Raw genomic sequence first — 25,883 nt, forward strand, 5'->3', positions numbered from 1 at the left:
CATCACATCCCCCTTTTGCACCTATTAAGTTTTCCTCCCATGTTGTTGCCCAGGTCTGCTCCTCCTCTGCCCCCATAGTGGGTTAGAACAGCTGCTGGGCATCCTCAGAAGTCATCTGCCTAAGAATTAAAAGCAGCTTTGCTAAAGCTGCAGCAATGCCCCAAATCCCAAATCTCCTTGTCCACAGGTACAGGACAATACCAATAAACTCGTGCATAGCCTGGGATTTGTTGCTGTAGCTCTTGCTGCCAAGACTACAAGACTGAGATTTATTCCTCTCTTAGGTCTCTGCACACCAGCACGGAGGATGTGGCTGGCAATTCCTTTAGCTTTCCAAACGGACCCGACAGCTTCCTATCAAAAGGGCCCTGCCAAGCAACAGGAACAGATTAAAAATAGATAAAGAGCTTCTCAGAAGAGAAGAGATTTAAGAGCTGAGCCCAGCTCCAGCGAGAACACCTGAACTGCATCCTGCAGCTCTGGTTGAGAGGAGGCTTCCAGGAATAGGGACTTCCATTCCCCCCCCCAGCCATGTCCAAGTTACTGAATTCATCGAGGTGGTAACAGCCGAGATGAGATCAGATCCCAGGTGTTCCCATCTCCAAGATGCCCACAGCTTGCAAGAGGGAAGGCAAAGGAGCTGCAGAGAGGTCTGTCCTTGATAGAGAAGCTGGAGTAGGGGCCAGGCCATACAAACGATCACATCAGCCCTTTTTCACTCTGTCCTGAATTCTCCCAACACTTTTCTACATGGAACCTGCCTGTTTTGTCAAAACATTTGCCCCAGCAGCTTGATGTACCCCAAAACCACCGCATTTTAACTGTATCTGTTCCTTCAGGTGGCTCAACACCAATGGGGTAAGGTCAGCCTTGCCTTAAACCCAGCCTGGGATCACTTGTGTTAAGCGCTGTGTCGAACACAACAAAACCCATTGGGCTGCTGAGATGCTTTAAAACCCCAAAACACTGAGCTGGGCTTTCACGGTGTGCTCCCAGTGCCATTCCCAGCAGGCAACAGCAGCAGGAACGTTCCACCAGCAGCATCCCACACCCTCAGTGCTCCTCAACCATTCTCACCCCCAAATTCCCTGTGTCCACAGACATCGTGCACTGCTTTGGCTGTTGCATAAAGCTTTGCACTCCAAAAGTGTTTCCTCCTTGCTCTTGGCACTAAATAGTAGTAGGCAACATGGAGACAGCAGCACACACGGCTCTGGACACCAGACATAAGGAGCTGCAGAGCATCAGGAGCAGAAATATCCCTCCCAAGATGCTCAGATGCTACTGAGCCCTGCTTTGTACCTTCAACCAAATAGTGGTGAATGTTGGCATGAGCCACATACCTTTGTCCTTCATGAATTCCTTTAATGCACTAGACCCTTCTGCCTTCAGAGCATCACCTCAGTTCCCTCCTGCCTTCCAAGGGGTGATTTTGAGAAGACAAAAGAGAACCAAAACCTGATTTCATTTCCAGTACCAAAAGCCCCTTTGGTTTTCCTCCTTGAGACATTCCTGCCCTGCAGCAGCTCCTCACTTTTCCACATCAGTAACTCAAGTGTTAACTCCTCTCTCCCCATCAGCTGCCGCCAAGAATTATTCCTCTTTCCTTCTATTATTGGCTTTGGACCTGTAAGAGAAGAGTTTTCCTGCTCAAACCATTGCTCACCCCTAATTCAATTTGGCCACCACATTTCTGGCTGGGCTTGAAGGATCTCAACTCAATCTGGGCCATCAGCACAAACTGCATTTGGGGAGGAGTTAAAAGAAGGGAACAACCACAGCTAAAACAGATCAACCACTTTGGTCTGGAAGCAGCAAAGATGCAGTTTAGCTCATGCTAAAACACTTTGGGCAAGTTTTCTTTATGATTTATCCACTTAAGGCTCAGGTGGAGAGGACTTGTACCTTTTGCTATGAGGTACCCATCACTACAAGCCCACTCTAAATGGCTCCAGCCCTGTTGTCTTCACATAAATCCACCTGAAGCTCTGGTCTTCCTCGAGCCCCAGCATCTCTTTTGAGGATGCTAAGCCTCAATTTCAGGACAGCATCCTTCCCACACACATCCCAAGGTCTCCCATTGCCTCCAAACGGAGGATGTCCGCAGCCAACATCCCTTCCCTAACAGCTTGGCATTGCAAAACCCACTTTATCTCTTGGAAGATTGCTTCCCAGCAGTTTCTGTACTTCCACCATGAAAGAACAACGAGAAAGCCCAACCAGGAAAGCAGGCTGGAGCTGAAATACACGGGGGCAATGGATCTGCTGTGGCAGAAGGGCTTTATAGAGTTATTTTTAGGGTAGAACAATGCCAGCCAATTAAACCACACACAAAAAAAGAGCCATTAAAACAAGAGTCAGTGGTTTGCATACAAAAAGGCTCTGAGAAAACTTATTCCTCAGCTCAAAGCATCTCTTGCTGCTTCTATTTGCACAACTCAGCTCTCTCCAGCCCCTGGGGCTAGGAGGCTGAAGTTTAGTATGGAAATAGCCACCTGCAAGGAAGCGTCTCACTCTCTCTAGAGTCCTCCAGCAAAAGCCAATCTGAACCTCTCTTAATATTGGATCCTTGCAAAGGGGATGACTTAAGAGGTTCTGGGAATTGAGAATAGCTTCCTTAGCTGCTGCTTGGTTTAGGGCCCAGCTCATTAACTCATTGACAGGTAGGGCAAGGTAGCAAAGGGGGTGTTCCTGAAGGAGAGGATCATTTGTAGCCACAAACATCACAAGGTAGCAGTGATCTCTTTTACCAGGCAAGCAATAACGGGAGCTACAAGAGGTGTTTGTAAAACCAATTCCTCTGCAACCACCATCTGGATCGAGCTGGCCAGGGCTCACCAGCCTTGGGCATGAAGGATTGATAAACTTTACAACCCTGCTGTTCAATTTACCCTCACAGGGAAGAACTTCCTTATATCCAACCTAAATCTTCCCTGATTTCAAGGGCAACAAGATAGAGGTGGGACAAGCCCAAACCTATCAGTTGTGGGGGAGAAAGAGGAGGAAACGCATCTCCCTCAGGGTAGAAACACATCCCCAAGCCAGGTCTGCTCTGGGGTGCTTTGCTTTACCACTGGCCACCCCTTGCAAAGCCAAGAGCATCACTAAGACCTGCACCAGGCTTCAATGGTCTGGGGCTGAAGATGTGTCAAAAAGCAGCAGGAGGCTCTGAAATAGAAGGGAGATGTTGGAGCAAGTTGCCAGAGAGAAGCACAAGCTGCATGGAAGAGGCCAGCGTTTAGGGCAGTGCGAACACCGGCTCCACTTCTCCTTCCATTGGGAATCACTCTTTCTGTTCAGGGCAAAAGCCCCAGGAGAAGGCTGGCCGGTCCCTGAATGATTGGGCATCAGCAAACCAGCACCAGCTCCACCATCTTCACCCCTTCAACCAGCACAGAGGTTAGGTTTGATCCCATTAACCTTTATGTCCCATTGCAGCTCATAAGGCAGCATCATCAGAGGGAGACAAGGGGCAGCCTCTCCTGGTCCTTTGGACTCCTCTCAGCAGCTCTCCAGTAAGAGCTAAAGCTGCCATTCCCACACCACATTGCCCCTGGACATGGCTGGTCCAGGCTCATCCCCATCCTAGTAATGGCTGTTGGGCAGTTAACACGAAGCAGGACCTTTGGGGCAGGGCAGGCAGCAGCTACCCCTGGGTTCAGGCTAAATCCTGCCCAAATCCAAAGCTCTGTAGCCCCCAAACTGCTGCTCTGCCAGCTCTGATGTTCAAAGCAGAGACATTTTGCCTGGGGCAGGGGAAAAAGCTTTTGAACATCCACAAAGGCTTCTGAAGAGCGTGAAGATGAGTTATTCACCCACACATCCAAAGCAATTGCTTTGCTCCGAAGTGCCACGTCTAAAGTAATAAAGGTAAGCCTAAGTTTGAGCCTTTTTCCACTCAAGATGGGGCATAAAGCAAGCAAATGAGGGGAGGGAGAGGGATGAACACTCTGGGTCAAGTGTTGCTGGTGAGAACCTGTGTTGAAACAGCAGAATTGACACAAGCTGGGTTAAATCAGCATAGAATTGCCCCCAGCCAGGAGAGGACACCTCAGCCTCACAGCCAGGGGCTAAATCAAGCTCATCACTGCAAGTTTGGGATGGCTCCTTCAGGAACCCACCATCAGCCCCTCTTGGACCAGCACTCTCCTTGCCTTGATTACCCTGGTGTCACGTATTGCACAGCAACAAACCCCTGTGGTTCATTTTGGTGCTCTAGGGTTTGCCCATCACTACCTACAGCCTCAGGGCTCCACAGCACTGCAGAGCTGCAAGAAACCCCCAAGTTTATCCTCCTTGTCTTGCTTCTACAGCCTAGAGCTGCTGCAGTCACACAAGGTCCCAGTTGCAGTAGGAATGCTGCAATGCAACACTTTTAGGTTCTTTGTAGTTGATATATGGGTTTAAATCCATACTTGAGGGCTCGTTTGGTCTAGGAAGCTGCAGGAGTCCACACCACCATGCAGCAAACACACAGCACCCCCTTATTCACCAGCTTAAGAGTTACACTGGTGATTGCCAGCATAAAACACAGCTTTTGACGGGGCAGGAGATGACTTACAGAGCACACAAGCACCCCAAGCATCACAGACTGGTTTGGGTTGAAGGGACCTTAAAACTCACTCAGTCCCAACCCCTGCCACGGGCAGGGACCCCTTCCACTGGAGCAGCTTGCTCCAAGCCCCTGTGTCCAACCTGGCCTTGAACACTGCCAGGGATGGGGCAGCCACAGCTTCTAGGGGCAACTTGTGTCCCACCACCTATGGAACATCCATATTCTGCAAGGTCAGGAAACTGCCCTAAAGGACTTGGCAAGGATTTCACCTCACCTCAGCCATGTCCTACACAAAGGATCCTCAACGCCAGGCACCCCTTGCATGGTGCAGGCTTCCTCCCTGGGGAAATAAACCCACCTCCCACTGCTCCAAACTAGGAGACATCGTCCCCCTCCTGCTGAAGAACATCAGTCTTCCGCTTACCAAAGCCAACACAGCTCAGAGCCACAGCACCTCCATCCACCCTGCTTGGGAGTCCCCAGAGCAGAAGGTCCCACAGCACAAAGGTACCCGGGAGAAGGAAGAGCACCATTAACTACCGAATCACTCCAAGCTAGGAAACACCAACCAGCTGTAAACACAGCCCCCAAAGAGGGGCTCAGCTCTGCTCAATATAAAACCAAGGCACTCACACATGGGAAGATGGGCAGCAGAAGCTCTTCCTTATTAGGGTGCTGGCACAGGGTACCCAGAGAAGCTGTGGCTGCCCCATCCCTGGCAGTGTTCAAGGCCAGGTTGGACACAGGGGCTTGGAGCAAGCTGCTCCAGTGGAAGGGGTCCCTGCCCGTGGCAGGGGCTGGAACTGGATGAGCTTTAAGGTCCCTTCCAACCCAAACCATTCCATGATATGACATGATATTGTCCTGAACCTGATCGTGGTGTTGCTCACATCCAGCTTTATGCAGTGGGGAGATGGGGTCCAAGGCAGGGTGGATGGAGGAGTCGAGCACTCAGAAGCTGGAAAAGCACCATTTCTCATGGTTCCCTGAAGGACGAGGCCAGTTTTGCCTCCCAACAGCCACACTTCGCATGCACTCAACATCACCCCAGCCCAGGGGACCCTGCTGGGAAACCTCTAGCGTGAGAGGCTCCTGTCCTTCTGGAAAACACAACAGGAAAAGGCAAGGTTCCCTGCATCACAAAGCCTTTCTGTGTGCTCTGACAGGGCTGATGATGTACACGAAGGTATACAAGTGTCCTAAGGGAAAGGGAGGAGGGTCCTGTTGGAACAGAGCATTGGAGCCCAGAATAGCTTTGGCATCTTCACAGCGGCCCACAATGCTCATTACTTGTTAAAAGCTTGTAATGATCTGGTTTTGCTGAGCAAGAAATACGTGTTCTCCCTCCCGCAGGGTTCTGTCCTGGCATTGATTCACTCATTCTCTTCCTTCGGATGGAATCTCTTCCAAAAGAAAGGAAAAGAATCCTTTGGGTGAAATCCGCCCCCAGACTACCCAACGCTCAGCACCTGAACGTGCTGATCCCACACACACCCCTTCCAGATCCTGCTTTGGTCAAGCCATTATCCTGCATTTCCCTTCCTCTCATGGCAGCAGCAGCACAGGGAAAAGAAGAGCTGGTTCTTTTCAACAGGAGCATGCAAAGGCATCACCTCCTTTATCCTAATGGGGAAACTGAGGCAGGAGGCAGGGACATGCACACTCTCAGCCCTGCAGTGCTCTTGGGGTGCTGGTACCACCTTTGGGGATGGAGGGAGTGGGAAAGGGTTTGCTGGGGTGGCATCGTCCCCTCCTTTGGGGTTCACCCTTGGCCGAAGTTACAGCAATGCCCCTGCGCAGGCCGGTAGGGGAGGGAATTGGGAATGCCGTCCCAGGGAGCCTTCCCTGCTCGCCCCTTCCTCCTCCTGCATTTTTAGGCAATGCTGCCATCGAGTGGCCCAGGAACATCCGGATGCGGGAGGAGCGCTCGGCCACCGGCCTGAACCCCTCTGTGGTCACCCAGGAAGGGGCTGGTTGGGATCCATTCATCCCCTCTTTCATCCATCCTCGGGTTGAAAAGCTCAGCTACTTACCTGGCGCTGGGGACTGAGGGTTTCCAGTCCTTCAGGCTCCCCTAAGGACTTGATCCTGCACAAGAGCCGAGCACCCTCCATTCACAACACTCAGCGATTCAAACCCGGATTTCTCCTGGGTTTCAGGGAGCTGCAGCTTTCCACATGAGCGGTTCCTCCAGCTCACTGCTCCTCTTCCATCCATTTGGGACGCTGCATCCCAAGAACACCATTTAAGAGCATCCAGAGGGCCACGCTCAGCTTTCCCGGGTGGTTTTCCTCACCATCACCCTGGTGCATCCTGAGAGACAACCAGCTCTCCTGGCAGGCAGCAACAGAGCTGTTATTGCCCACACTTGGCAACAACACGGCACTGGAGGAGTAAGTCAAAATCACCCCTGTCTGGTGGCTATTATAAACCTGGGCTGTGGGAGGGTGCGAATCCCTCTTTGCAGTTTAATCAGATTCCAACGGCTTATTCTTGGGAGAAAAGGCACTGAAAGGAAACGTCCTGTTGGGAAGCTGCTCCCTCCGGAGCGGGAAGACCTTTCCCTTTTCCACATAGTCACACATTTGCTTTGTTCAATCAGGGATGCGGAGCGCTCACCGACCGCAGCGGAAAGCCGTTCGGAGGATCCCCTGCCTGTGCTGTCTGTGATATATGAACGTACTACATCAGATGTGGGAGCTTTACAGTCACCAGCGTGTTTCAAGCCTCTGAGAGGGGGTTTGGCCTCATCAGCCCCCCCCGCAAAGGGCGCAAAGCACGGGGGGGAATCGGAAGGCGAAGAGGCTGGGGAGGGGATGCAGAGGGGTCGGGGGACCCGGGGGGCTCCTGCAGAGAGCCCCGGGCAGGAGCGGGGCCGGGGGAGGGCTCTCCGGGCCGGCTCTGCCCACCCGCTCCCTGGCACCGCCCGCGTCGCTTATAAAAGCCCCGATCGTGCCTCGCCCGCCGCAGCCGGCTCCGCGCCACCGGCTGCACCCCGAGCCGGGAGGGATCCATCCTGCTGCAGTCCTGGACCGGGAGGAACCCGCATCCCTCGTCGTGAACAGGGAGGGACCTGCATCCAGGGCTGGTGGCATCCCGAACAGGGAGGGACCTGCACCCTGCTCCGGTCCAGAACAGTGAAGGACCTGCATCCTGCTCCCCGCATCCCGCTTTGGTACTGAACTAGGAAGGATCCACATCCTGCTCTGGTCCCAAGCCCAGGGGGGACCTGCATCCTGCATGCTGCAGCCTGCTCTGGTCCTGAACGCAGAGAGGACCCATACCCCAGATCAGCTGTGCCCAAACTGGCAGAGACCTGCATCCTTCTCTGGACCTGAACTGGAAAGGACCCACATCCCAAACCGGCCCTGAACTGGGAAGGACCCACATCCCAAACCAGTCCTGAACTGGGAAGGACCCACATCCCAAACCGGTCCTGAACTGGGAAGGACCCACATCCACATCCCAAACCGGTCCTGAACTGGGAAGGACCCACATCCACATCCCAAACCGGTCCTGAACTGGGAAGGACCCATATCCCAAACCGGTCCTGAACTGGGAAGGACCCACATCCCAAACCGGTCCTGAACTGGGAAGGACCTGCATCCCAAACCTGTGGAGTGCCTTGACATGGCCGGACCTCCTGCTCCAGCTGCACCCAGAGACAGCAGGGACCTGCATCCAACTGACTGCACCCTGACTGACTGACCTGCATCCAACCGACTGCACCCTGAACCAGAAGGGTCCTACACCCCAAAGTGGCTGCACCCTGAACCAGGAGACACCAATGCCCTAACCCCCACAACAGCCATCCCCTGAACTGGAGCTACCCATGTCCTGAACCAGAATGGCTGCACTCTAAACCAGGAGGGACCTGCACCCCAAACCAGCTGTGTGCCCCAGACTTGTTGTACCCTGATCCTGCTGTACCCTAAACCAAGGGGGACCTGCACCCAACTGCATCTGTGCACCCTGATCCTGCTGCACCCCAGACCAGGAGGGACCTGCACTTGACAGCATCTGAGCACCCTCATCCTTCTTCACCCCAAACAGGAGGGACCTGCGCCCAACTGCATCTGTGCACCCTGATCCTGCTGCACCCCAGACCAGGAGGAGCCTGCACTTGACAGCATCTGAGCACCCTCATCCTTCTTCACCCCAAACCAGCAGGGACCTGCACCCTGCAGCATCCCTGTACCTGTTGCGGCCGCTCCGTGGTGGGATGGATAACGCTCTGCCTCTGGAAGAGGAGCTGAAGCACTTAGAGCTGCTCAATGCCTCCCTGAACGAGTCCTTTGTGAACCAGTTCGTGCAGCCCCCATGGCAAGTGGCCCTGTGGGCTGTTGCCTACGCCCTCATCGTGGTGGTGTCGGTGGTGGGGAACGTGGTGGTGATGTGGATCATCCTGGCTCACAAGAGGATGCGCACCGTCACCAACTATTTCTTGGTGAACCTGGCTTTCGCCGAAGCCTCCATGTCTGCCTTCAACACGGTGGTGAACTTCACCTACGCCATCCACAACGAGTGGTACTATGGGCTGCTCTACTGCAAGTTCCACAACTTCTTCCCCATCGCTGCTGTCTTTGCCAGCATCTACTCCATGACGGCCATCGCCCTGGATAGGTGAGTTCTGAGCATTAAACCCCAAACCCTCCCTAGCACCCAGCTCTGCCTTCTCCAGGGCGCTGTGCTCAGGTCCCTGGGACCTCTGGTTATGGGGAAATACTGCAAGTAAAATATAGCTCGTTTGGGTAAAAGAGCACTAGAAATAACCCATCTGCCTCCATGGGTAGCAGGAGGCTTTGGGGATGCTTTGTCAGGAGCTCGAGGAAAGGCTTTGTAACCCCCTCTACAGTGTGTCTTGCATGTGCGTGTGTAGCATCGCTGTCCCCTCCCTTCCCAGCTCCTCTGCAGAGCCATCCATCCCTTTCCCAACTTCCTACTTTAAAAGAGAACTGGATTTTGAGCACAAAATGACATAAAAGACACCAGTGTCGGATGCGCTGCAGGAGCTGTTCCGTGTCTCCCAGTCTGGGTTGGGAACCTTCTAAGGAGCCTTGGAGGGAAGCTCGGGCTTGGGAAAGCCCCTTGCTTTGGTGGGTGGGTGTCCTCAAGCAAACCCACCTTGATTGTATTGGGGGTGTCAAGAGCTGAGGAAGCTGTGATGGCTCAGGGATGCTGCCTTTTCCCTGCGGAGCATCCCTGGCAGTGCTCAAGGCCAGGTTGGACACAGGGGCTTGGAGCAAGCTGCTCCAGTGGAAGGGGTCCCTGCCCGTGGCAGGGCTTGGAGCTGGAGGAGCTTTAAGGTCCCTTCCAACCCAAACCAGGCTGGGATTCTGGGATTCTATCTGCCAAGGGACACAAAGCAGCTGTGCACCTCCAGGGTGAGCTCCCCTCTTTTCTCCCCCTCCGAGAAATCTTGGATCTGATGACATTTTCACTCCAGCACTAGAGATAAATCACGGCTCTCGGGCAGCTCCACAATTCCCTCTGGAACACTGGCCTTTGAAGCACAACAGACTTTTCCAACACATCATCTTTCCCAAAGACAGCAATGCCTCTTTTTGGTCCTGCTTCCAAGGAAGTGAAGGACGTTTTGGCTGGGGATACATACGAGGGGAGGGGAGAGCTTTGCACTGCCGTATGCCAGCACATTTCCAGCTCCGATCTAAGCGCTGCGCTAACTGGCACGGATGTTTCCCGATGATGAATACAACTGACAGCTTGGGAAGCAGCTCGGGATGGGCGATGCTCTCTAGTCATTAAATCCAGGCTCAGGTTTTGTTTTGCTCTGGGGTGGTTACAACACCCTCTCCCCGTCGTAAATCAGACATAGCCAAGCTCTCTTAGCAGAGAATTAAGGCAATAATAAAGAGATGAATGCTACCAACGCGGCTCTGTTCTCACCGTTGGTGCTAGCATCTGTGTTGTAAGGATGTTGGGGACCAGCCAGCAAAGCCCCTCTCAGCTTAGGATGAATTAAAGACATGATTCCCTTTTAGTACTTTGGGTTTGAGCCTTTGATCTGCACCCTGGAATAGCCAGACAAGCAAAGCTGCCGGGAGAAGCTGTGGGAAATAGGGAGCAAAGTCTGGGAGCCCGGGGCTGGATGTGGGGCTGGAATTGGCATTTCCAGGTTTCTTTTTGCACCTGTAAACCTTAACAGAGGCTTGGTTTTACCCACGGCAAACCCACAAGAAGGGCCCAAAAGAAGCTGCAAAACTCCTGCCCAGAGCTACCTCCTGCATCCCTCATCCCCACATTCCCCCCCGAGGTGGGAACCTGGGAAGGTGAAGGCAGCAAAGCCCATTCTCTGTCCCCCCCCCCCCCAGTCAATCAGCACCAAACAACGTGTCCAAACCCTGGAAAATTCCTTGTTTTCCTGTGCCTGAGCCTTGACAATGGTAACTGAAATGTAGGAAATGCAGGAACTTGTTCCAGGAACCTAAAGGGAAGAATTTGTCCTGGCAAGCAGGAAAAAGCAGTGTAAAGTAAAGCAAGTACCTGGATTTGGAGCAGCAGAGCCAGGTAGGCTCAGCAAAATGGGTTGCCTTCACAGCCAGGACCTACATCTGAAGTCAAACATGACTGCAGGGCTGATTTCCACCCAAAAAGGGAAGCAGAATTGACTGTGCTTCATGTTCCCAAGTGCATTGAGCCATCTGTGAGAGCCTTTGGTTGTCCCAGAGGAGCCTCAGTGTGCAGATTGCTCCCCTAAACCATCCCCACTTGTGCTTTCTGCCAACACCCTCATTGGAGATATAAAACCACTTTGGAAAGATCTGGTGGTTATGGATCCATAACAGAGCCATTGAGAGAAGTGGGGAAGTGGGTTTCATTCTCCCAAAGGCTTTTGCTTGCAGATAGAGCACCAGCTCTTTCCCCAAGACCTATTGGAGCCTGGGCACTGAAAAGACCACAGAAAGAAGTGAATCCTATGGCGAGTGTTACTCCGAGCCCTGCAACAATAGCAGGAAATTCAGGAGTCAAGGCTGGTAGCTGGTAAATCTGCTCAGGAAAAGCCATGATGCTTTCAGCATCCTGCACAAGTAGGGGCCCAACAGCTCGCTTTGGCACCATGAAGTTTGCCATGCCCTACATTGTGGGGTGTATCAGTACTAGAGGACATCACATAATCCCTTTCTGGCTTCCAGCTCTTCCCAATTCACTTGAAAGAGAGAAAATCCTGGGTTTTCCCAGTATTCCAGGGAAAGTGGGAGCCCGGCAGTGCCATGTACCCATGTTGCAGTATCCATGGTGCATGGGGTGACCATCATTAGGCACACTGGATGTTTTCTCTCTCGTTGGGGTTTGGATTCTTCTCTGAGCATCGCCACTCACCATGAGCAAACATGGGATGGAGGAATGATGGAAAGCCAGGAATGCAGGCAAAGGTGAAGAGCCTGGATGACTTGCTCGGGAATCAAACCCACTTCCCAGGTTGTCCTCTAAACAAGAGCGAATCAGGCAAAAAAGACCCCTCTCTGATGTCAAAACTTGTGGTGATCTAAGCTGCAAACCCCGCAGACTGAGCAAGCACTGGTAAGAAGGTCAAGCCCTGCCTCGAGGGTGCAGACATTGCAGCACTGGGGCTATTTGATGCAGAGATGTCCCTTTCCCTGCAAAGCATCCTCTGCTCTAAAGCAGCTCTAAAAATGATGTATGGTGGGGCTGACCCCCTCAGCTCCCAGAGCAACGTGTTCCTGTTGCTCACTGACAGGCTGAGAGAGATGGGCTGGGGCAGCCTGGACAAGAGAAGGCTCCTGAAGGGGAGACCTGAGAGCAGCTCCAGTGCCTGAAGGGGCTGCAGGAAAGCTGGAGAGGGGCTTTGGGATATAAAGGATACAGGGACAGGCCAAGGGGAATGGCTTTAACCTGCCAGAGGGGAGACTGAGATGAGCTCTTAGGCAGCAGGGAGGTGTCTGAAGATCCATCAGTCTGCAGAGGACACCGCAAACCCTTAAACCTTCATTTCCCACCGCAGCCCCTCCAATCACTGCCTGCAGTTGTTAACATCTCCCCAACCCCATATTATCTGCAGCAGAAAAACGTGGCTCTGAACACTATTTACTGCTTGTAAGCCTGAACTCCCAGGTTGGCTGAAGCAGCTGAACAAGAGGAGCACATTCACCCCCTGCCTTCCCTGGGAGGTGATTACTGCAGAAAGAAACCCTCTGGAGAGGAGAAATTACATCAGTGCGCAGACAGAGGAATTAGTCATTTACACCCAAATATAACACCAGGGGGTTGGGTTTAATCTTGACTTAATGGACTTGTGGGCTTTGCAGAGCAAGGTTTTGATCAGTGCCCGGCACTGTGTAATCCTGGGATGTAAAGTGGAAGATTGGAAGGGGAAGAGGGAAGCCAAAGGAGGTGGGTTTAGGGTTGGCAGCCCCTGCACCGGCTGCCCTGAGGCATTCCCTATGCACCAGGTAGCAATAATCAAAGCAGCTTTTGGCATTCCCAAAAACTCCAGCATCACTGAATGGTGCAAAAGCCCTGGGAAGCTGCTGGATAGGCAGCATGGAGCGGGATCAAAGCATTGCTTTCCCAGCTGGGGCTGGAAAGCCGTGGGATGGGGATGGACAAGGGAATGCAAGGCTGGTTTATGCCCCTGCTCCCAGCAGTAGCCTCTGATCTGATGGGTATTCACTGGAATTAAACCCCCCATATCCACTAGATATTAATTCAGCCTGTCCAAAACTAAGTTGCACCTTTTTTCCCCCCTTTCCTTTGGGAGTTTGAAATTCCCATGGCAATGAATACAGGAGTGAGATGGATTAGTGACAGTTTGATGCTCGGAGGCACAGGACACTCCAGTTTTAGATGTGTCTTGATGTGATCATGGTGCTCATCTGCAACCTGGGTACTGGCACAAGCCACTGCAGGAGTTTGAGGAGATGCTTGGTTTATTTGGTGGCTTTCTTAGTTTATTCCTTAATTTATCCTTCATTACTCAATACCCAGTGGGAGCCATCCATGCACTGAGCACGCTGGGTCTCATGGGTCACCAGCCCTGCATCTGAGGTGATATTTGCTCTCCCCCTTCACCCTAGAGCTGTAAATCAGTGGCAGGACTCACTGCTTGATAAGGTGCCTCGAATAACAGCATCGGCAGAGTCTCTCAGTGGGGCTGGGTTCTGCTTTGGGTCCTCCTCTCCCATCCCATGCTGAGGATGAAGATGCTTTGCGGAGCACTGAGCATCCCTCGGGGCAGGAGCTCACTGTCCATCTCGGTTTGCATGGTCACTGGTTGATGTCAAAGCAATAAATAGGAGGAAGCAGCTGCTTGTGGCACCTCCATCCTCAGCATCATGTTTCAAGCAGCAGCAGGGCTCAGCTTCCCTCCTCTGCTGTCATTCAGACACTAGGAATTTGGGGCCAGCAGAAGGCCAAGCCTCCATACACAAACCTGCTCGAGGGACAATGACTGCATCCACGCTGCTGTGGCACGGTCCCTGTGGAAAGCAGAAAAGGAAGGGTTTCTCTATGAAGAAGCTTCTTGTTTCTTAGGTAGAATCCTGGAATGGTTTGTATTGGAAGGGACCTTAAAGCTCATCCAGTCCCAATCCCTTGCCACCCTTGCAGCATCTCCATGCCCTCCTCTGGCCTCACTCAAGCACTTAGGAAGGACCCAGAGCTGTGCTGGACATATTTGACCCATCTCAACCCAGGGCATCTGCTCTGACTTGGTTGCAGACTCCCCTGGGACTGGCTCTGCACTAAACCCTCTTTGCCTTTGCCTCAGGATGGGCAATCGCTGTGCAATAAAACCCACAGCAGAAACCCTGCATCCTCCTGGTTACTCATCCCTTATCTGCCGTATCCTTATCACTTAATGAAGCAGATAAGGAAACTCTGGGACAAAAAAAGGCTTCATAAATGTTCGCTATTATATTAATCTCATCTCCACGGGGTGGAAACAATTGAGCAGTGTCAGTTACCCAGGCAGACTCCAGCTTTCCAGAAGCAATTAATCGATGGCTACACCGCCTCAAGTGCAGTGTCTATTTAATAACCCACCCGCTCAGAGCTACCCTGGTACAAGGCTGTGCTCAGATGCCATCCCATCGTCATGGTAACACCCCCCAAACCACAATAAACTATTTGAACAGCAGCAAACAGCATTTTCCAACGTCACCGATAGCATCTGGTGTGAAGTTGTGTGCTTTGGTGCCAAGCCCTTTAAACATCAAACGTGATGGGGAAGAGACAGGCAAAGTGTCCTCAAGGAGCTGGGCAACTCTTGCCCAACCCAATAATGGGTTGCACTTGAGGATGAGGTTGGGGTTTAGTTCATTCTCACAGTGATTCTTTGGATGTTTTATCAGCCATGAGGGCTTCTGCAGCTGCAAAGTGCTTTAAACCGATGAGGAAAGTCCTCTGAAACGCACTGGCAGAAAGGAAGCTGGAGATGTAGAAGCATTTCTGGGTGGTTGCAGTCAAGCACCGGCTTTGCTTTCTGGAGCTCTCAGCCTCAGATGTTTCTCCAAGCAAGGATTCCAACAGAAATGGCCCAACTTTTGTGGAAACCCCTTGTTTTCCACCATTTGAACCATTGAGTCAAGCATCAGCAACAAACTTGGGCACGTGGACTTCTTGCTGTTGTGAAGGCCATGGTGGAGCCCACCCGTATGTCTCCAGCTCAGCAAACCCAGTAACAAGGGGCTCAGCCAACACCAAGGATGGGGAAGAGGAGGGAGACGAGTCCCTACAGGATCCCTGGGAGCTGTTCACAGTCCAACAAGGGGAAGATGTGAAACATGGATGCAGAAACCAAGAGACCTGGATGCATCAGGAGCTGCTGTGAGGAGCAGCACTAGCACCCATTGCCTTGGCTCTTCCTAACCAGTTCCCAAAGTACCAAACAGATTTCCAGGGATTATTATCAGGTGGATTAGGTGGGTTTTCAGCTGCACAAAGCTGATAAGGTTTGGTACCGTGGGGCAGAGCTGGCGGCAGCACATCCTGCATAGTTAAGTATTAATCGCTACGGCTTTGCCCTGCAAGTGACCACCCAAGAATGAAACACAGGGAATCTTTTCCATCTAGGAAAAGAAATACAAGGGAAAAATGAAAGGAGAAGGGGCAAAGGGAGAAATAGAGGAGGCTGCAAATGCCTCGGGCCGTAACTCAATGCAGAGCACTGCGATGTTTCTCCTCTTGCCAAAGGTTGACATGGAGCAAGGGGGGAAATCAAATCAGAAATGTGTGACGTTCTCACTTAATCCTCCAGTGCTGCTGCCTGCTGCCAGGTCTGCAGAGCCAGATTTGCAGGTCCATCTATTCCATCTGCCTTGTCACCACTGGAGCTTCTCCTCACACAGGATGACTGATGTGCAGGGAAAAGAGCCCATGAGCCAGGCAGATAGAGGGGGCCCTTAAGATCCCCCATCACACACTCTTAGTTGTGGTTCTCCACTGTAACACTTGGCACTGCTGCCTACCACAGAGACAGGATTTTACATGGGTGCAAAACCACAGGGTGCTGCCAAAGGGGCTGCTGCCAGACAGCAGCATCGTGGCTGCCTTGTGTACAAATGGTCACTGCAGAAGCAGTCGGTTGCTGCTTGCGTGAGCAAAGCTGGTTTTCAGCTACAAATCAATGAGTGTCTCCAAAAGGATTCAAATCTCGAGGGTAAGGTGCTGTAAGACAATTAGAGAATTGGAACTCCAAAAGGGATTGTTTGATGCTGTTTTGCTGCTGTGGTCATAGAATCATGGAATGGTTTGGGTTGGAAAGGAGCTTAAAGCTCACCCAGCTCCAACCCCTGCCATGGGCAGGGACCCCTTCCACTAGAGCAGCTTGCTCCAAGCCCCTGTGTCCAACCTGGCCTTGAACACTGCCAGGGATGGGGCAGCCACAGCTTCTCTGTGCCAGCGCCTCAGCACCCTCACATAAATCACTTCTGCCTTATCTCCAACCTGAACTCCCCGTTTCAGTCTGAACCCATCACCCCTTGTCCCATCCCTACAGTCCCTAATGAAGAGCCCCTCTCCAGCATCCTTGCAGCCCCCTTCAGACACTGTAAGCTGCTCTGAGGTCTCCACGCAGCTTCTCTTCTCCAGCCCCAATGTTCTCAGCCTGGCTCCATACGGGAGCTGCTCCAGCCCCTGAGCATCTCCATGGCCTCCTCTGGACTCGCTCCAACAGCTCCATGTCCTCATGCTGGGGACCCCAGCGCTGCACACAGGGCTGCAGGGGGGGTCTCCCCAGAGCACAGAAGACGGGCAGGATCCCCTCCCTGAGCTGCTGCTCACGCTCTGGGGGTGCAGCCCAGCACTAGGGGGGTTCTGGGCTCAAGCGCTCACTGAAGCCGGGTCATGGGGATCTTCTCCTCACCCAACACCCCCAAGTGCTTCTCCTCAGGCTGCTCTCAAATCACTTCTCTGCCCAACCTGCGTCTGTAAAATGCTGTGGATGCCTTTAGGGGTGTCAAAAGTACAACCCCCATTCAAGGCAGACCTAAACCAGCCCCAAAATCTGCAATATTGGGGCTCTCTGGTCTTGTTCTCTCCTTTCCCCACCTTGCAGGTACATGGCCATCATCCACCCGCTGCAACCCCGGCTCTCGGCCACCGCCACCAAGGTGGTCATTGGCATCATCTGGCTCCTGGCTTTCCTGCTGGCCTTCCCCCAGGGTTACTACTCGGTGATGGAGGAGCTGCCGGGGCGGCTGGTGTGCCTGGTGGAGTGGCCGGAGCACAGCACCAACCTCTATGGGAAAACGTGAGTGGAACTTTGCCAGCAGTGGGGACAGAGAAACGCAATAAATGTATGGGGAAAAAGGGGAATGGGGAAGGATGGGAGTGGGTCAAAGCTCCTCGGGGTGCAGGGAGCATAGAGGCATGGAATGGTTTGGGTTGGAAGGGAGCTTAAAGCTCATCCAGTTCCAACCCCCTGCCACGGGCAGGGACACCGTCCACTGGAGCAGCTTGCTCCAAGCAAGGGCCAGTGCTACGTGGCTGATGGTACCAAAATCTCCATCCAAACCATCCTAGGGGCACATTAAGGTGAGTTTAATGCTGCCTGTAGTCCAATCATTGCCCCACGCTGTGCCATGCTCCCTGCCCTTCTTGGATGCTCATCCTTGAGGGAAGTTCAAGTCAAACTGCTAAGATGCAATATTGTGGCTGTGGATGTGGGGTCTGCACTGACCCCAAGGGCTTATTCATAGACATAGGGATGGCTCTGGTTCTTGCAGCACCTTTCCTGCAACCTGTATCTCTAAAGCTTTCCTGGGAAAAGAGTTATTCCTGCAGGAGGTAAATGGGATTTTACTGGGGGAAAAGGATTTTGGCCAGGCAATAACTGGTAAAAATAATGGTTTGGGATTTGCTGAGTGCAAATACCCCAAAATCCACTCGACAGCTCCAAAACCAAGTTACAAAAGGGGGCTCTGTGGGATCAGCTCCAGCTGGGAAGCAAAGCCTGGGCTGTGGGAGCTCAGCAGGAATCTCCTTCCTTCCCACTAAGGTGCCAGCTCTTTAAATGTGGCATTTCCAAAGGGCCCGGGCAGCCCTGCTGGTGCTCTTTGGAGTCCCTGGGTCTCTAACTAAGCAAGTTAAATGTCATGTGTTAAGGAGGAAGGAGCGGAGGGGATGAAAGTGGCATTTGTGATCTCCAGTCCCGTGGAGCAATGAATTAGGGCTGTGAAACTGGGCTGGAACCAAAGCACAGGATACATACGCACAGAGATGGGGTTAAATCCAACCTGAGCCTAGTGAAGTTCCCAATGCAAGACTAATGTTTGCCGGTCAGCAGCAAGGGGCAGGTTGCAGAGAGCTGGATGGTATCATTCAGTGTCATCTTATTTACTAGCATTGAAGGCAGGGATGGCAAGAACTAAGCTGGGGCTGCCCCAGCTCGTCTCCAGAGGTGTTTTCCAACCTTAATATTCCAGGCTGCTGTGATAAATACAGACAGTGTGAAGAAATCGTAGATCCCAACCTGGTCTGGGCTGGAAGGGACCTTAAAGCTCATCCAGCTCCAACCCCTGCCACGGGCAGGGACCCCTTCCACAGGAGCAGCTTGCTCCAAGCCCCTGTGTCCAACCTGGCCTTGAGCACTGCCAGGGATGGGGCAGCCACAGCTTCTCTGGGCACCCTGTGCCAGCGCCTCAGCACCCTCCCAGGGAAGAGCTTCTGCCTAAGAGCTCATCTCAGTCTCCCCTCGGGCAGGTTCAAGCCATTCCCCTTGGCCTGTCCCTACATCCCTTGTCCCAAGCCCCTCTCCAGCTTTCCTGCAGCCCCTTCAGGCACTGGAGCTGCTCTCAGGTCTCCCCTTCAGGAGCCTTCTCTTGTCCAGGCTGCCCCAGCCCAGCTCTCTCAGCCTGGCTCCAGAGCAGAGCTGCTCCAGCCCTCGCAGCATCTCCATGGCCTCCTCTGGACCCACTCCAACAGCTCCACATCCTCCTTATGTTATAAATACCACTGGTTTAGACAACCCACATGGCTGGGATGGGGTTGAGCCTCCCCAGGGCAAAGCAACAACCAGCACAAGCTCAGGAGCTGACTTGGACAGATGATTTGCTCTTCAGTTGTCCTCAAGTAGCTAATTCAAGAGAAAAATGCCACCATTAACCCATGAGTGATTTGCCACTGGAAGCCAGGCACCGCTTCCAAGCCTGAGCATCCTGTGTTCCAGTGAGCCAGGGGCTCCGCAGGCACATGAGGGCAGGCAGGAAAGCTGGGAAAGCTTTTAAACACCTAGACCCCAAAGAATCTGGTGGGGATTGAGCAGGACTTGCAGCTCGGCAGCTGGGCTGTGAGGAGAAATGGTGTTAATCTTTCAATTCAATACTGAAAATAGGGGACTTCCTTATGGCAAATGGAGCCCAGAAAGCACAGCCCTGGGATCAGAGACTGGAATAAGCACATGGGGGGTTCACTGGGAAAACGTGCCCATTCTCATGGGGGGAAGAGGACAAGGGCCTCGGTGCAGGCAAGTTCATCTGCAACAGGAGCCGGCAATCGGGCTCGATTCAATTGAGCTCAATCCAATTCCGCTCCGGCCGCTCAGCACCATTCCCTCTCCTGCATTTGGTGTAAGATAGATGTCCAGTGTGTTCCAATGTCATTAGCTGCCAGTTCAGTTTGTTAAGGGGAAGGGAAGAGCTGCTCCATTCACTGGGTTCTGTAGGAGACATCAGCCCACGGTGACCATCTGGGATCCACGAGGCAAAAGGAGGTGGCAGCCACCGCCTCCAGCATCCCTGTCCCATAACTCCTGCAGGCTGCTCCATCCTTTACCAGACCCTAAATCCCCACATGGAAGATGTCTACGTTCCCAACCCTGGGCTTCTCTAAGCGCTTTGATCCTGCAAGTCTTGTAGACAGAATAACAGCCGAATGGTTCCACATGGAGATTGGTCCAAAGCCAACAAGGTGTCTTTGGAAAGCCCTTTCCCTACCATTCCCAGGCAGCTCTGCAAGAAGGCTCCATCTTGCTTGCACTAACAGCTCCTTGGGGCATTCCTGCTGTTTGCAGCTGGTTTAAGACCTTGCATTAGACGGGAACCACAATGAAATCTTCATCGCGGAGCCACAGAGACGCCTCTTTAATTAGCAAAATAGAAAACAGGGCTCCAAAATCCAGCCCAAATGTGATTAGTGCTGGGCAAAGAGGAGGCCGAATGAGATTGCAGGTACAAAACAAAGAGGAGATGGCATCCAGCACGGAGCTGGGGCCAACCCCATTCCCTCTGGGAGTTGCACCAGGCATGGGCCTGACCCATTCGTTACACTTTGGAGCTATTATTCCATCCGTGAGTGTGAGTGTGGAATGTGGCTACAGGGCCAGGACTGCCTTGAGCGCATGCAACACCTTGTATCCAAGCAGGACACTCACCCCAAAAACCATGCGAAGACCCTAAAGCTGTTGGAAGAAAATCACCTCTGGATGTGGCAGCATGTGCGTCCCTTTGCGCTGTGCTGCCAGGCACATTCCTGTTCCCCTATTGCTCATCTTTCTGCAAGGGAAAGAGGTTTATGGAAGTCCTGAGGGTAGGAAGGAACCTGCAAGGTCAAACTGTTCATCCCCATCCTGTTGGTTAAAAACAATGTGATCTTTTTCCCCTCTTGAAAGCAGCTTCTCCTTAACACAACTCCTTCACTGAACACACTGCATACCGGCGGCTGTTGTAATCCTCCACACTCCACCAGCTTCAAACACAAGACAAAACAGCCTCAAGCATGTGCTAAACAATTTAATACAGACCCAGACATTCCATTTGGGACTTATTTGTACCTGCTGTGAGCAGAAACGAAGATCCAGCCCTTGCCACCAGCCTGGAGAACCGAGCCAGCCACTGGGTTCACACAGAAGTTGTAATAAAGCCCCATGACAAGAGTTTAGGCTGCGTTTTGGGGGACTGGGGTTATGCCATGAGCCATCTGAGCTCAGCTAAACCAATGGTGGACCAGGATTGCATCCAAGACCCAGTGTTTGCTCTGCAGGGAAAGTCTTGGTTTCTTCATCTGGATATTCCCATCCTTTATACGTCATTTCCTTCTGATAAAGGTGTGATAAGTGCAAGCGTTCACCTCTAGGGTGTAAATAGAGTAGAAGTGAGAATAAAACCCACTTTCAGCCAAAATATCCTTGCCTTAGGAAGTTCTTCACTGGCCTCTTCATCCCATCCCAGGAGGGTGCTGGGATGCCAAAGGCTGGCTGCAGAGGCTTGGAAAAGATCCTGGTGAAAGCAGGGAATCCTTCCCATCCTGCGCTGTGCAGGCAATGTACCTGCAGGAATTGTGCCACATTCCCTTTGTCCCTGTGAAACACTTTGCCTTAGAGCTCGGCTTGCAAGGAAAAGACTGGATAGGTGAGGGCCACATTCAACCACCCTCGTGTTTTCTAGGTACCACTTCTGCATGACCATCCTGATCTACTTCTTGCCACTTCTGGTGATAGGATGTGCCTACACCGTGGTCGGTATCACCCTCTGGGCGAGCGAGATACCCGGTGACTCCTCTGACCGCTACCACGAGCAGGTCTCAGCCAAGCGGAAGGTAAGGAGCACAATAGGAGCCAGAATTCATGCCCCATCCCAACTAATCACAGCCAAAAATAGTCAGTTACGGGTGGAAACAGGTCAAGATTTGTTGCATGGTTGCTGCTAATGGAGCAGAGCGTCCTCCAGATGTGTCCTCCATGATCATGCATGGTTTAACCAAGACGTTGACCATGTGTTCCTGGTTAGAAAGGTCTCCAAGGCAAAAAGAGGTGGCCCCTTTGGAGGGTTTCCAACAGATGACTTTGCTTCCCTGCCCTCTCTTCTCCACGCAGGTAGTGAAGATGATGATCATCGTGGTATGCACGTTCGCGCTGTGCTGGCTGCCCTACCACATCTACTTCACCCTGCAGTATTTCAACCCTGAGTGGTACCTGCAGAAGTTCATCCAGCAGGTCTACCTGGCTATCATGTGGCTGGCCATGAGCTCCACCATGTACAACCCCATCATCTACTGCTGCCTCAATGATAGGTGGGTTTTGAGTGATTTCGGGCAGCATCTTGGTGTAACAGGGTGGAGGATGAGGAGATACAAAGGGGTCTGATGGAGGAGAGTACGGATTCACCAGAGTGGCTCAGTGTTTTGCAGTGGTTTTTTCCTCCCCTCAATAACAAGAAGCTCTGTCTTCCCACTCCTATGAGGTCCTTTTGCCACCTGCGCATCCCTCACCCCTTCCTCTCCCCATCTCTCCCGTCCCTCAGGTTTCGTGTGGGGTTCAAGCACGCGTTCCGGTGGTGCCCCTTCGTCAGCGCCGGTGAGTACGAGGGCCTGGAGATGAAGTCAGCCCGGTTCCTGCAGACACAGAGCAGCATGTACAAGGTGAGCCGCATCGAGACCACCGTGTCCTCGGCGGTTGGAGCGGCCGAAGAGGAGCTGGAGGAGAGCAGCAAAGCCAAGCGCCTCTCCATAGACATGACCTCCAACGGCTCCTCCCGCAGCGACTCCAAAACAGTCTCTGAAAGCTTCAGCTTCTACTCCAACACGCTCACCTAAGCAGCTCCCCAGCTCCATCAGCCACTCGTAAGGATGCTCCAGTGCTCAATCCACCCAGAGTCATCGCCCAGTTTGTGATGTGCTGGCTTTTCTCTGTGCTGTTTTACTGTCTCTTGCCATGGCTGTCGCTTGCCATCCTTGGGAGAGCCCAAGAGCATTGAATTAGCTTCATGTTCTCCACTGTGGTTCGTGTTCCAACACAAGGGAGCTTAGGCTGGCCTCTGCCTTGCTTGCTGTCTGTCCAGCCACCACAGGATGCAGAAGTGGGACAGAGCTGGGTTTTCCTCCTAAACCATAAGTACAACACTGGCAGGTCTTTCCCTGGAGGCAATAGGGATCTCCCCAGGCATCCCACCCCCAGGAAAATGAACCAGGTTTGCACTTTCCTCCTCCCACCTTCAATTTCATCTTCCCTGTTGAATATCCAGAGGGGTATTCAATTAAATCCACCCCAAAATGCTGTTTGCAGCTGCAGGAGCCTGCACATCCACAGGACACCACTGCCCACTCGGTGCTTCAACTCAGATCCAGGCACTTCTGCACAGTCTCAGCTCATCTCCAGCATCCACATCCCTCTGCATGATGCTCTTCTGTTGCTACTCCACACACAGAGCTCATCAAAACAGGGCTCTCAAGAAGGATTTCTGACCTGAGCCAGACTTTGTTTGCCATTAATCAACCCTATGTGCCAAATGCAATCACTGTGATGTCCTAAAAGGCCCAAGGCGATGGCTCTCGGATGGATTTTGAAAGTCTATGGGGTTCTGAAGAAGAAAAGAGTGACCATATCAAAATGCTTTTCACCATCTGGAAACATCTAGAGCCGCATAGAAAGGGATGTGGAAGGACTCCATCAGAATCAAACAGCTTTTGCCGATGAACAGGGCTTGGAGACAAGGATTCTGCAGTTTTTCACTCAGAGGAGGTTGAAAAGATTCACTTCCACTTCCTGGATCTGGTTTGAACCAGGAAAACTATTTTTCTTCTCATCCCCTTGTCTTTTGCATAAAACATTCTGTTTACGGAGTGTACATGGATATGTCAAGTATTTTCGTCCTGTTATGATGGGTAATCTTCACTGGGGCTGTTCATACAAAGAGCAAATGTACAAACAGACATTCCAAAGGAGAAGTGGGCAAACTTGGCTTGTTGAGAGCAAACCCACAAGTTTGGGGGGCAATCTGGGGGCAGTTGTATTGACTGCTCCTGGCTGCTGGTCCAATCTCTCACTTGTGGTGGAGAAATGAGATTCCTGGAATGGATCCACTGCAAGACAGAAACGCTGCAGAGACTCGCGACAGATTTGCATAGGGCAAGGGAACTGCTCATTCATTTTCCAGCAGCTGAACATCAGCCCCTGCTGAGCACACAGTAAGTCTGGAAGCGAAGCAGTGATGACTTCTGGAGCACTGCAACTCTTCAGCCTCCAGCCTGGCGCTTGGCAGATTCAATCATTAATAAATCCCCAGCCCCAGTGGTTCTTGGGGATGAGAATACACATGTTTAAGCAATGACTCCAGCAGAAATCAAATGAGGGGGCAAATGGATGGATCCAAGGGCAACAAAGCGACTGCAAAACCAGGCTGACAAGAACGATCATCTTCATTTCCACCCCAAATCCTGCCAAGTGCCATCAGTGAGGAGCAGCTCTTCCAGCCTCTTCCACACTCTCCTGAGTGCTGCGACCACACAACGTCACAAACTGCCTCGTGCTTCATGCACGTGCCCTGCTTAAACTTCCACTTCTCACCATTCTTGCTGCCTTATTCCCTTGCTGCTGTCCCAGCACAACCCTGCAGCATGGAGAAGGGGGAATTTGGGGTTGCAAATCTCCACCAGCCCCAGGCAGCAGCGATGGAAGGGACGGGTGAAGCCAAGGGGTTTAACACAAGGGGTAGACTAGGAAACTTCTTCCACCAACCCCACAGGAGCTGTGCTGCCAATACACGAGAAGGTGCTACAAACCAGAGCCAAATGGTGATTTCTTCCCAGCTGCCAAGCCAAATTCTACATGAAAATGAAACCAAATATCTCAGAATGGTCTAAAGAGCTGAATAAGGCAAGCTCCATACACCCCACGTACAGGCTGTGAGCTGTAGAAGTCAGCATTTAAAGAAGAAACAACAGAAAAGATATATATGTATGTGTGTGTATGTGTATATATATGTATATCCATGCTGCCTTTTTGTCCTCCAGGCTTTCTGCCCAAGGATGCTGTAAGCATGAGATGTGCAGAGAAAAAGACAACTGTCTTCTCGCAGGCAACACTCAGCTTGAAATGTGGGATAACCCCATGGCTGCGCACGCAGCCTCCTATTCGAGCTGACAGTTTCCAGCCTGAAATGCTTTTTGTGTGTCTTGTAGAGAACTCCCTCCTGAAATAAAGTGGGAAAAATTCCCCCCTCTTATAAACAGTGCCAATGACCGCAATGGAGCCAGCCTGGCATGCCCAAGCTGATGGGAATGTGCCAAGGGATCATTCGACAGATGGAGACCAATGCAGCAAAACCAAAATGTTCTGCGTAGATGGGTACAACATGCCCAAACCTAAGTTTTCTTTTCTCCCATCCAAGTCATTTGCACATTTAGGATGGTTGGGTGAGGTCCGTGTCCATGCACATGATATGCATCAGGCATCATTAGCTGGTTTCACCAACTTTGAGATGCTCTGTGCACACAGAGGAGCCTTCTTCTGAAGACTGAAAAGCCTAAAACAACAAAACCCCTGCCCAGGCTTGGAGATGGGACACCTAAATATAGTGTGAGCGCAGTCTCTGTGCTGTTTCCAGCTCTCCTTTCCAACAGATCAGCTGTAACCCTGAGGTTTTCCTGTTTATTAAGCCTGTTTTCCTGGTTTGTTGGCAGGTCTCTGATCAGAAATTCAATTGCAAAGCAAGATGGTTCCTTTGTCTCTTTCCTGGCTCTCTGAAATGCAGAGTAATAGCATCTGGAGAGAATCATTCAGCAGGTCTGCACATCTCCTCCTTGGAGTCATACAGAGAACTCCCAGCATCATTAAAGGAGCTGCCTCAGCCCAATTACAATGCACTCTAAGCCAAAACCATTTCAGAAGGGAGCTCTGAAACCCACAGCCCAGCTTATGGCCTTCTCTTTACCCCCACTGGATTGATTATAAGCTCAGGTTTGCTTCCTGGCACTCAGAAATTGTTCTTCCCACCTAGCTCCCAACAGGAGCATTGGAGCAGCAAATCCCTGTCTCTCTACACACCTCAAGGTCTCAATTGCTCCAAAATACACCGTTTACCCCCTGTTTCATGTGTAACCACTTGTCTTCCACCAACTTAAAACAAAAAGCCAG

At 52.1% G+C, this 25,883-nt stretch overlaps 1 protein-coding gene across 1 annotated transcript; it reads left to right on the plus strand.

The window, feature by feature from the left end:
• Positions 1–8,640: 8,640 nt before the first annotated feature.
• TACR1 (tachykinin receptor 1) lies at positions 8,641–24,371 on the plus strand. Its single transcript, XM_062632742.1, has 5 exons — positions 8,641–9,178; positions 17,091–17,285; positions 21,418–21,568; positions 21,846–22,042; positions 22,273–24,371. The coding sequence occupies exons 1-5, from the start codon at positions 8,778–8,780 to the stop codon at positions 22,562–22,564; spliced, it is 1,236 nt and encodes a 411-aa protein (XP_062488726.1). The 5' UTR covers positions 8,641–8,777; the 3' UTR covers positions 22,565–24,371.
• The last annotated feature ends 1,512 nt before the right edge of the window (positions 24,372–25,883 follow it).

The sequence above is a fragment of the Pezoporus occidentalis genome, unplaced genomic scaffold (assembly GCF_034315485.1).
Source record: "Pezoporus occidentalis ecotype Australia unplaced genomic scaffold, CSIRO_AGI_Poc_V1 ctg396, whole genome shotgun sequence".
In the NCBI taxonomy this organism is placed as follows: Eukaryota; Metazoa; Chordata; class Aves; order Psittaciformes; family Psittacidae; genus Pezoporus; species Pezoporus occidentalis.

Excerpts from the sequence above, each read along its gene's own strand:
- TACR1 (XM_062632742.1), top strand. The coding sequence starts at position 8,778 with ATGGATAACGCTCTGCCTCTGGAAGAGGAGCTGAAGCACTTAGAGCTG. Across the intron at positions 9,179-17,090 it reads ACGGCCATCGCCCTGGATAG|GTACATGGCCATCATCCACC; the intron begins GTGAGTTCTGAG and ends CCCACCTTGCAG. Across the intron at positions 17,286-21,417 it reads ACCAACCTCTATGGGAAAAC|GTACCACTTCTGCATGACCA; the intron begins GTGAGTGGAACT and ends CGTGTTTTCTAG.